The sequence below is a fragment of the Petromyzon marinus genome, chromosome 14 (genome assembly GCF_048934315.1).
Source record: "Petromyzon marinus isolate PM22_M1 ecotype Great Lakes invasive population chromosome 14, UKy_Petmar_22M1.pri1.0, whole genome shotgun sequence".
In the NCBI taxonomy this organism is placed as follows: domain Eukaryota; kingdom Metazoa; phylum Chordata; class Hyperoartia; order Petromyzontiformes; family Petromyzontidae; genus Petromyzon; species Petromyzon marinus.
Genome location: NC_133680.1, coordinates 9,483,332 through 9,495,528, shown reverse-complemented (window position 1 = coordinate 9,495,528; position 12,197 = coordinate 9,483,332). Strand labels below are relative to the sequence as shown.

Here is a 12,197-nt window from a genome sequence, read left to right as displayed (position 1 = left end):
CGGGGGCCGAGCGCCTACGAACCAAACTCCGCAATGCGCCCTATAAATTATTCTCTCAGCATAACCATCTGCGGGCCATCGCTACAGCAACCCCAATGCCTCATCTCCACGGCAACCGTCACCAACTTTTAACCCCTTAGCGTTGGCGCGCGTCGCCGATGCAATGAGGGAGGCGTTGTGCCGACGCTTGACATCGGGCTCCAGGCGTGGCTCAATGCCGAGGATTTTTTTTTTCAGAGAGTTTCAGAACTGACCACTGAGTGATCATTAATAAGTGTCGGTCTTAAAATAAATGGTGGTGTGATTTCACTCGAATCGGGTTTAATTTTTAGACAGACCTTCCCACGAGATTTTTTCCCAATCGCCGAGTGCAGTTATCAGCGCGCGTGTGTGTGTGCGTGTGCGTCTCTTTAGCGCTATTGTGATTCTCTTGAGCGGAACAAACATTCACTCTGGTATAATTTTAAAAAGCAAAGTTGTCAGAAATTTTATTGGGTGATGAGATCTATTCTTTAGCTGGGCGATTGTCCTCAGAGATTCATTACCCGTCTTGTATTGGAGACCTGGGCTATTAATTACATACGACCAATATTCATTTTTAGAATTTATCCTGGGGTTATTTGGTCGTTATTTTCATTACACTCATCTGCAGGACAAACGATGGCCTACGCCGATTAATCATGACCACACAGGGCTTTTAATGTCTCCACAGCAGGCGGGCCACTTTAGTAATTACCGGAACTGCATAACGGGAAGGATTCAAATCACCTAAATCCACATTCATGGTCCATTCGGCACAACCACTCACATTATCACTAATTAAAATGACCTCAGCATTTCCTTAAGGTAGCCTGTGTGTGTGGCCAATAACACCAGAGCTACTCATACTCATCCCCCCCCTCGCAATTTAATTCCCATCGTGGCATCGGAACTGTGTCATGCGGGAAGGGAATTTACATTTGGAACTCTGCAGCGAGCAGTGCATCACACCGGGAACACAAGGAAAAGTTACGTCCCAGAACTACTCACTGCAGTAGGCCCCTTTTGGCCACTTTACGTATCATTGCTTAAAATGCAGGCCAATTAAGAGACGAGTCAAATTGAATATAAATGGCGGTTTGAGCGGACTGAGACCATCAATTCACTACATTTGTGAACCCCATTTAATCACGAGTGGCTCAGATCAATTCAGTATCTCATCGCTACCAGATCAGTATTCGGACCCCTGAGCCAGTCGGCCACCCAGCCACCTCAACATGAATATTATAATAATTTAAGTTATTCTTCATATGGTGCTAATCTGGCCAGGTGGCACTGTGCCAGTGCACACGACTCAACCAGAAGATCGCGGGGTTCAAATCCTGAAACGGGGGAGTGTGACCCATTTAAACTAGCATGTACGTACGTATGTAGAACTTATTTCGCACCGTACGTAGCCAACCGTGCTAATCGGAGGTGCGGGAGAAGGACAGAGGCTGGCAACCACCACCGGAACGTTGAGTATCCATCATGGGAAATAAAAGACAATATGAAAGTGATCTCGCTTCTGCATTGGGACACTGCGACTTAGCTTTTCATTGCACAGTGAAATGCATCCATGAGCTTTGTCCTGAAAGTGGTGTTGGTGGGGGGGGGAATTGCGGCAACAGAAGAGTCGTCCGGTCGGCAGGAGGCCATAGCAAGGGAGAGAGGGGGAGTGCTCCCCTGCGCGTGTTGGTAATCGCGTTCTTATCAGAGCTGCCTTCAAGCACGGCAGGACGCATCCCCGGACAAACAATTGGCGTTCAAGCCCCCCCACGGGGGAGCGGCGGAAGAAGGCCAGGGTGGGAGGGGGGGGGGCGCTGGAAGTTCACCCACGGCCCCATGGGAGAGACGACATTTGATTGTGAAATCGAGTCACGTCGGTGCTGGTAATGCATTCGCTCTGTCACATGACTGACCCAGAGAGCAGATCTATCACGCAGACAAACACACCCCCACGTTGAGCCAAATGCATTATTAATAGAAAATTACAAAATATATATTTTTCAGGTGAGCTTCGCCCGAGTCTCAAGGCTCATTCTCAGGAGGGTCTTGCTTTTTGGATGATTGGCCCAATCCCTAACAGGCATTTTCGTACAGAGGAGAGTACTGCAGACCTCTGTGGTAAGCGCTTTAAAAGCGAGCACCTGTTTAATAGGAACACAGGGGTTCAGTGCTGATGAATAAATTCCACTACCGGCACACTACCGTCAAGTTGAGTTGACGTAGAACAGGGGTCACCAAACTTTTTTCACAGCAGGCCGGATTAACTGATAGAATGACGAGCGCGGGCCGCAAAATCATTCTGTTCAATACTTGTGGGCGGGAAAGATGCGTGTTTGTGTGTGTTGCCATGGAAACCATGGTAACGTCAGAGCGTAGGCGGAGCTACCACGAGCCAGGGAAGGACTTGGGATGGCACGAAATAAGCAAACATTACACAATAAACAAGAAAATCTAGATACAATAATTTAAAATTTAAAATAGTACATTTAAGGAACATAGCAGTAAGGAGGTCTCCGCACGCGTGAAGATCTCCCAGTATTCTAAACATAATATTTAAATTTAAATTGTATCACAACGTCTCGTGTTCCCATACGTTTTATCAACCAAATTCAAGTACCGTCGGCGGGCCTGATGGACTGACGTCGCGGGCCGTAGTTTGGTGACCCCTGACCTAGAAGATGCAGAGGTTTAGGTTCCGATCCCACTGGTGTTGTTCTTTGCTGAGAAAGGAACTCCGATGACTAGTATCGTTGTGCTAAGCACCAACAAAAATCACTCCCATTTCTGATCCTTTACAAAATCCATTTCACACACTAAGTAAGAAATTAATTACCAAACATACACAAAACTACAACAGCAAAGCGGCCTACGATCGAATCAATCGAAATGTATCCGATCTCCTCGTCAGGGTCAAGTCTGCATACTCCCTCCAATTAGCACGGTTGGCTACATACGGTTCAACATACATCCATACAGATATTTATAGGTTGCAGGGCTATGTTGTTTGCAACAGAGGGCAGTGTAGCAAAATTGAATACCGTGCTGCACTTCGACATTCCACGTCTATGCTCCCTGTCTTCACCAACACACTGATCGGTGTCACGAAAAATAATAAAATAACCTCCACGACCCGCACAGCCTTAAGGAGGCCTGCATCCAGCAGTGGCTTGACAAAAGCATGGGGCATTCACAGCAAGGTTATAGTCAATAGGCAATTGGTTACAATACAAATTTAAATTCATGAAAGGGTCTCAGTGCGACAATGGCATATGCAAGCATACTAATTAACCTTTTTCCATTACGATGGTGTACGTCATCGGAATAGAATCGGTAGAAAAACTAAAATAAGTAAGTTTATCAGTACCGAGGCTCCCACAAGGCCATGCGGGAGGGCATGTGGCACGATTTGGCGCCAACTATCATAGTGTGGTCGTGTCACTACAGTTCTCTGCGGTGAGTACAATGTCTTTAAAAACAATGGCGATTAGCCTTTCTAAATAAAATGTATGCTGAACCACTTGCGTGTTCTAAAAATTCAGTGGTGAACGGAACACCCACCCTGCAACTTGCAGATGTCTCGGTACAGTAAAGAGTTAAAGGAATGTAGGGCTGTTAACGTGTTATAGGATTGGGTAGAATTGTCTGATAAGTCACCCTAACGAGATGTGGGTTCTGTATTGGCCACGTTGCTGCATCTATCGCTCGTCGTGTAAATTGCATTCCGAGCTACAGAAACCTGTGCACCCTGGCAATGCGCTTAATTATCATCATTGAGGGCAATAATTCAGCTTAAAAATCGTTTATTTTTTCGTCGCAATTTGTATGTTATTGTTTGTGTTGTTTCTATTGTTTTGAGTGTCCATATAATTTTCTCAGAACGAAATTTTTATAATCCTACAAACAGAATGACTCGTACGTACTTTGAACTTCTTAACACACCGTACGTAGCCAACCGTGCAAATTCGGACTCATGGGTGGCATTGGCCAAACGCCCCAATATCGGACCAGAGCGCTTGGGAGGTCGTCGGCACCGGTTTTGGCTATTTTCCCCACGTGCGTGTCTATGGCTTCCCGCACCTCAGTGAGAAAACTGTGCGCGTTTCTAACTCGACGGCGTTTTCAGATGCGATGTGCATTAATTTTGCAATCTAAAAATGCGTGCACTGGCCGCGCGCTTGCGCGGGATACACGTCCGGGATAACGTGCGGGATGGGAGGGCTGTGACGTCAAGGAGACGCACGAACCGGGCTCGACGGCTGTGGGATGCGGGTGTACGTCATCGCGCAGACGTGTGCCGTGACATCACCCGTGTGCCAGCCAGCCAGCCAGGCAGGCAGCAAACCTTTTTTCCAGCAACAATATCATACGATTGTTACTTATTTAATGTTATAAATAAAATAATCTTTCATTCATTAAACTCTTGACTGTAAACATTTTTCAATCAACCTTGCCTTGCTATTATAAGACAACAAATAAGAGTGACTCAACAACAACAAAATCCCATCACAATGGGATCTATCACTCTGCGAGTCTGCAGGACCAATGCTTTCCAGCAGAATTTGTTTAAGCAGACAAACCTTGGACTGGTTTCAACTTTCTCAGTCTTATCCTCAGGGTGTAGACTTAATATAAACATATGGGTTACAATCGTACAGGTTTGTGGTAAGTGCCGTGTATACAATTATACACCCACACACACACATTCACATTTAAACAGATTACAGAAACTATGAATACACCAGCAAGCTAAATGACACACAAGTGGCGATGCAGCCAAATAACACCCCTCACATTGCTTAATCATTGTTGCAGTGAATGGTACGTATTGCCCTGCAGCAGTCTGCCCGAGAAGCAATCAACACAGTTGACAATGGAGTCCGGTAACTATGGGGGTCCTTGCATCGAATGAGCTGACACAACACACAATGTCCTATCTCGGAAAAACAATGTCACGGAACATTATACGTGCGCACACATTAGCCGGACAGCGGGCTTCGTTTTGCCGCCTACGGATCTTATCCGCCTCCCCATAGAAGGCAGGAATGATTTTGACCTTCGTATCAGCTGTATCTCGTTACTGCACTGTCAGTTCCTGTAGGCCTGTGGGTCTATCGGAATTCGCACAGTGACAGCACAACTTTTCCACTTCCCCCTCCCCAACTTTCCCTTTTCGGTCGCACGATTTAAATTTGCAGTGAAAGTCATTTAAAAAAACGTGATTGTAACGGGAGCCAGCAGACCAAAAAAAAAAATGTCGAAGCGACTTCCAGCTTAAGACGAGCAAAGGGGCAGCACTCGAGTCTCACGTGAGCGACACTTGGCAAATGCCCGAAAACTCCACATTCCTACGACAGGTCGAGTCTATCGATGGGACACAATAACCGCCGACTTCTCGCAAAGTGGCACTCGTTTCTATGGAGCCCAAAATGATGAGAAGCAGAGTCGACCACTGACCAGGATTTGCGATCGCAATATTCCAATCTTGAGCCGTGTGCTCGAGCCACGCTTCCATTGTGATACAAAATTGCCAAATAATGTGAAATCAACCATGATGACCGTCACATGATTACAAGACAATGAAATCAGGCAGGTGTCCTCAGACCACCGAGGATTAATAATTAATTATTCAGAATCCATGCAATTTAACTATCATTACAGATTACAACGAATCATAACACAAGCTCGTATCACAATTATTACACAATGAACGGATTAAACATTCTGATGCATCAGTTTCCTTGGAGACCGCTTCCTCTATCCTAACACCCTTTGTCATTGTGGGTGCTAATAAAGTAACAGATTTCCATTCCAGTGTCATATCAATGCTCAGGAACATCCTCTCCGACTTTACAAGACGTAGTTTTTCAACAGGATAGTTTAATGACCAAATGCCTTTTTTCAATGAAACAAGATCATCTCTTTAGCTCTCTGGTGGGATTTTCTTCGGCAAAACGTCAGGCAAACAGCGCGCAGTATGACCCAACCCCCCATCGCAGCGCCATGCAGCCCAAACGCAAAACAAACTACGCAGCAGTAGAAAATTTTCTGGAGCATTCAACTGCCACAGGGGCATATGCCAATATGCTGCTGGCAATTATTACTTAGCACTGAAATCTCACCGGTTTGATACACGAAGAAAAGCATGACAAAGTGAAGCAAATGGCTGGGGGCTATCCATCGATGAAAGCAAATCCAGCGAAAAACACCCCTCCATCAGCCAGCCATGGCACGTGACGCATCTGAAGCTAAAACAACTCCGTCTCCACAGCGTGGCTCATAGCGGCACCTAGAGGTGATAAATCACGCTCGGTTAAAAAGACACATCGTGTCCCGCTAAAGGGCTACAGAATCATGAAAACCATAAAACGTCATAAGATCTCACACAATTTTCAGTTAAAAAAAGAGCAATTCTATAATTTCTCTATAAATCATCCAAACAAGGCTTATAAAGTCAAATCTCTGCTCGTAGCTTCATTTATGAGATACAGAATCAACATCTTTATTTATCATGGAGAAATCTCATGAGCTGTGAAGCTCTTTTTCACAGATGACCAATAGTTTTCACAGATGCAATTATGAGATACAAATGTATACGAGATGCAATTAGAGGTCTGCTAAATCAGAGACGTAAAATGTTAACAAAGATTACGTTTTATTTAAATAAAAACGGACCGACTTCCACCGGCCTCTCCTTTCACACCTCTTTGTACTCCGCCCCCACCCCCTTACTCCCGCCAGTGGCCTCCGCTGGAGCACAGGTGGCTTTCGGTCAAAAACCCTCGATCAACCTCTCGCTCAATGGGAGGTCACTCCTTCTCCGAGGATGCCCAAAATCATCGGAAACGCCCTCAGCACTGGTTCTCCACAACCGCCTCACACTCCACCCCCTGTAAAAGCCCAGCTTTAGGACTCGCATCTTATCCTCTGCCGAGGACTGTTTCCAAATATCCTCGTATCTTTTATGATGTCTCCTATCCACCCATAAGCCAGAGGGGTGGCTGGGTGGCTCAAGAGTTTAGAGCACTCAGCTGGCACTAGTGAGATCCTGGGTACAAATCTCGATATCAATCACCCACAATCAATAGCAGGGTCTCAATTGGAACAAGTTGATGGTCTCCACCTGCTTACTAATGACTGCACAATATTTAAGGACGTTAGGGTGGCGAGACGTTCACTACCTCGTCTTGTATACAGGAGGATGTGGGTTCGATCTCAACCCTGGTGCCAGTATATTTGAAGTTTGCATGTTTTTCCCATGGTCGTGTGGCTTTTTCACCGGGTTCTCCGGTTTTGCCCTTCACATTTAGAAACACGCGTCTAGAGTATTTGGCTGCGATACATTTCCACATGTTAAGCCACTTCGTTGAGCTAACATTTGTGGCCCGGGCGCTTCTGAAAAAGAACTATACAACTCAGTGGGCCCCTACGTGGGGAAATAGTTTAGTTGAGTTTTAATTTGTCTCATGAAAGTCAAACCAATATTTCAAACAACCTCATAGTCGAGTGCAATCCCTACTCCGTGCAAAGATGAACGAACGGGTTAGCTTACCGCTCTTACAGGGTTCCCAAAATAAACCCTTTGTCTCGCGACGGAATGTCGAGAGCACAATGGGAATAACTTAGGAAAAGATCCCAAAAAACATGTGGTCGCATTTACGCCGCATTATAGTCAAACGGTTTAGCACTGTAGTGTAAAGGACACTGACACAAATTTTAGCTTATTCCTTTAGGAAATAATTTCATGGAAAACAAATGGGAACAATTAATGGTTCACATAAGTGAACACATTTAGAGTTAATTATAATGAGCCCGGGCAGAAAATATCTGCAACGTGTCTTTTTTTTCCCGTTTACAGACAGGGAAGTGAAAAAACACGTTTCTATTCGAGTGTTTAAATACATGTGCATAATATAACAAGTGTTTTCAGTTTTATTTTTTCCCAAGCACAGGAAAACTCGAAGATTAGGAAACAAATGTTCGCGTGTGCGTGCGCGGGGTGCGTGAAGCAGCGTCATGCTGGTGAGCGCACTGCGCCACAAAACCCGGCGATCAGAGTTCGATGCCCGGTCACACGCGATCGTTGACGCCAACAAGACTTGCCTGGCGAGGGCTCCGTGTCGCCTTCCGTCTCGGTCTCTTCTCCGTCAATGTCCCCGTCACGTGGATACCTTCCGCCGTTCTTCAGCAGCTCTGCGATGACGAAACGACATGGGGCTTCACACACACGTTCTAGAATGCTGCTACACTCCTTGACAGAAAGGACCATTCATACACACACACACACCTGTTATAGAATGCTGCGACACTCTTTAATAGGCACGATAATTCACACGCGCGCAAGTTCTAGACCACCGCGGCTAACAGACATGATAGTTTACACGCACACACATTCTAGAACACTGCGATATTAACGGAGAGACACGACAATTCACAGGCACAAACATGTTATTACAATGCTGCCACACTCTTCAATAGACACGATAATTCACACACATATGCTGTAGAACACTCCGAGACTCATCAACAGACATGATAAATCGCACGAGCGCACACACACGACCATCCCCAGGCATGCACGTTCTATAATGACACAATACTTCTGAACAGACACACGATCATTCACACGTGCGCAAATACACTTTCATAGTGTGTGGTAACACACCGACAACATTGCGAGATGCAATTAGCATGAGTAACGCTATATAAGACTGAAATTATTAACATGTGATTTGCAGGCAAGCGTTGGGAGGACACCCAGATTACGTGAAACTCCTCACCACCGTGAGGCGGCTGCCAAATGGCGGTACAGCAAGGCAGATTGTGAGCCTTTGCAGAAGCGCGAGTGTTTTTTCCAGGTATTCCAGTTTCCTCCCACACTCCTTTATGGAACTGACCACGTTACACGTTGCGGTACATCGACACACGTGCACATTGTGACCAATTACTCTCCTGTATGCACACACAAAGATCCCCCGTATAGCCTGAATAGACTGTTGGGGCAAGAGCTGTTAGCGAGCACCTATTAAGGCCAGTACGGCACACGTGAGGGTGGGTGGCCAGCACCACGCCCTGCCGCCTTTGTTTCCCCAGTGGCGATGTTTACACACCGCACCAGATACTTATTTAAGGCCGAGTCGACCTATGGGAGGCCCAGGACCGGATCAGTTAATCGACACTGGTGTTCGCCATGAGTGGGAATCGGAATCGGGTCACCGGGTTCGTAGCGCAGCGTGTTAACTGCTACACTACCGCTCCCCACTGTGCAGACACCCACACACACGGCTATAAATGTTTGGCATGCAGGAGAAAATCAGCATGGCTAAGCTGTCATCTCCCAGCCAACTTTACCAGCCCAAGCCAACAACACCTAATATTCCCAGGCAGTCCCTCAATCAGGTGCTAACCAGGTACAGACCTGCTTGGCTTCCGGGACCTACCGCAATTCGGGTACACTCAGGGTGACTCGGGTATGTGTACGGAATACCACACTTTCTATAAACCGATCGCTGTGGTCCAATAATTTAAACTGGGTCCCACCACAGGAATGTTGAATTTTAACCACTGGATCAGAGCCATCAAAGCACACAGAGTTATGCCCCATTGTTCACTGTTGAGGCGGGAGACACTTGACTGAACTGACTTGTCACCAAAGTTGGGAGCCATGAGCCGCCGCTGCTCCCATCGCAGTGTGGTATATGTGGTAGTGTGGGTGGCGGTGCAGGTGGCGGTGCGGGTGGCGGTGCGGGTGGCAGTGCGGGTGGCGTTGTGGGTAGCGTTGTGGGTGGCAGTGTGGGTGGCGGTGCGGGTGGCGGTGCGGGTGGCGGTGCGGGTGGCAGTGCAGGTAGCGTTGTGGGTGGCAGTGTGGGTGGCAGTATGGGTGGCGGTGTGGGTGGCGGTGTGGGTGGCGGTGCGGGTGGCGGTGCGGGTGGCGGTGCAGGTAGCGTTGTGGGTAGCGTTGTGGGTAGCGTTGCGGGTGGCGTTGCGGGTGGCGTTGCGGGTGGCGTTGTGGGTAGCGTTGTGGGTGGCGTTGTGGGTAGCGTTGTGGGTAGCGTTGTGGGTAGCGTTGTGGGTGGCGTTGTGGGTAGCGTTGTGGGTGGCGTTGTGGGTGGCGTTGTGGGTAGCGTTGTGGGTAGCGTTGTGGGTGGCGTTGTGGGTAGTGTTGTGGGTGGCGTTGTGTGTAGCGTTGTGGGTGGCGTTGTGGGTAGCGTTGTGGGTAGCGTTGTGGGTAGCGTTGCGGGTGGCAGTGTGGTTCGTGGTGCGCCTGGCTGTGGTGAGTGGCGGTGCGCCTGGTGGTGCGCCTGGTGGTGTTGGTGTACCGTGCGCCTGAGCGAGAAGATCGCGCGTGCGGTCGTTCTCCGTCGTCAGCTGCTCGATTCGGGTGAGGAGGGCACTCTCGTGCGTCTCCATGGCGGCCAGACGTCGCTCCAGCTCCTCCTGCGACGACTCGTCCTTCAGCGCGGACTCGCACAGAGCGGCCTGCAGCACGAGGGAGGAGGTCGTCGTAGTGGCAACGGAGACAATTCTACGGGCACAGTGGCGCACGCCTCTGTCATCCAGCTCCTGGGGGGCTCGCGCATATTTGTGAAACTCCAAAAAAAGCTGCTGTGCTGCGAGGTACTTGCTGACCCGTCCCTACTGGACATCTGTGAAAAAGAGCTTCATAGCTCATCGGATTCCTCCAGCCTAAATACACATATTGCTTCTGATACACGAGGGGGCAAGCATCGAGTGGATTCGTGAACCCGTTTGCGTCGACCTTTGAGTGGTTACTCCCTCGTATTCTGGACTAGTTTTTCTTTTCTTTTCCTCCAGCTTCTCTGGTTTCCTCCCACGCGTAAAACACTCCTTCGAAAAGTATTGGTCAAGCAACACGTGCGCGCGAGAGCGTGCGTCACCTGCAGCTGCTCCTCCAGCTGTGCCACACGCTGTGCCGCCCGCTCTCTCTGCAGCGCGAGCTCCTTGATCTCGGCCCGCGACGCCTCCTGCACGGCCTGGAGGTGCACGAGCTCCTCATCCGAGCAGCGCAACGCACACTGCAAGCAAAGACAAAAGACCCCACACGCAAAGCCTCAAACGGGCCGCTGGAGCAAGCGCCGTTGGCGTGTCGCACCCACGAAGGCCAACCTTGTCTCCTCAGCGGCGATGTCCATACGCCGCACAGGATGCTCATCCGAGGCCGAGTCGACCCAGGCAAAGGCCCTGGGAGCAGTTGCGAGGTTCGGCGCGGGGCGTGTGCGGTGGGAGCGCCGGCGAGCGCGAGGCACCTGCGCGCTGGCGAGCTTCTCGTGGGCCTCCACTTTGTCCTGCAGCGCTCGCCTCAGCGCCTCCTTGGCGGCCGTCTCGTACTGCCCCTTGTCGCACTGCAGCAGCTCCAGCTCCTTGCGGAGGCACTCGTCCGACAGAGTCTGCTGCGCACGCGCGAGAGGGACGCGCGGGAGCGAGCGAGTGACGCCGGTGGTGCATTGGATAACCCCCCCCACCACCACCACCCATATAATAGCTGCGCTGAGAGGTACACAGGAGTGGGCAGTACAGAGAGTGGGTTGGTGAACCCGTTTGTGTAGACCTTTGGGGTTGTTAACCCCTCGTATCCTTGACAAGTTTATTTTTTTCTCCAGGTACTCCGGGTTTCCTCCCGTATGCAAAGCACTCCTTAAAAAAAAATTGATTGGCTTAAACGCCGCAATGCAGGAGGACCCCTGGGTTTGTGCGTGTGCATATGCCACCTGCAGCTGCTCCTCCTTTAGCGTGAACACAACGACGCGGCAAGAGTTGTTAGCGAGCACGTCGCTACCGGGCTGTTAGGAGTGTAGGAATTCAGGGCCATGTTTGACAAATTTGACGATCCACAATCGCTACGTTTTCTAGAAAGAAGGCTTCAGTTAAGAGTAGGTGGATTCACCGGATTAAACAAGTTGATTATCAAATTCACTGTGCGACCGACTGTGGAGAGATAATTTTATGACAAGAGAAAAATTGTATTTGGCAAGGCTGATAACAGCCTTATATTGCAATTGCTGCTCCTCTTGACATCAACTGGATGTGCACCCAGGTCACGGGGGGACATTGCAATTGTGCGTGTCGCCCCTCTCAACACTACGATGCCAACACACACTCACAGAGGCACATGAACAACGGGTTACCAATAAACACATCGTAGGAAGTAACTC

At 49.0% G+C, this 12,197-nt stretch overlaps 1 protein-coding gene across 2 annotated transcripts in view; it reads right to left on the bottom strand.

The window, feature by feature from the left end:
• Positions 1 to 7,463: 7,463 nt before the first annotated feature.
• LOC116942329 (sarcolemmal membrane-associated protein-like) overlaps positions 7,464 to 12,197 on the bottom strand; it is a 53,363-nt gene continuing 48,629 nt past the window's right edge. Inside the window, exons 9-12 of one of the 2 annotated variants that reach the window (XM_076067087.1) lie at positions 11,292 to 11,435; positions 10,923 to 11,060; positions 10,344 to 10,503; positions 7,464 to 8,217 (exon numbers count right to left, since the gene is read on the bottom strand). In XM_076067087.1, coding sequence (XP_075923202.1) covers positions 8,039 to 8,217; positions 10,344 to 10,503; positions 10,923 to 11,060; positions 11,292 to 11,435 — 621 coding nt within the window. In that variant the 3' untranslated portion in view covers positions 7,464 to 8,038. The remainder of the gene's footprint in view (positions 8,218 to 10,343; positions 10,504 to 10,922; positions 11,061 to 11,291; positions 11,436 to 12,197) is intronic. The other variant, XM_076067088.1, reaches the window with a different exon arrangement.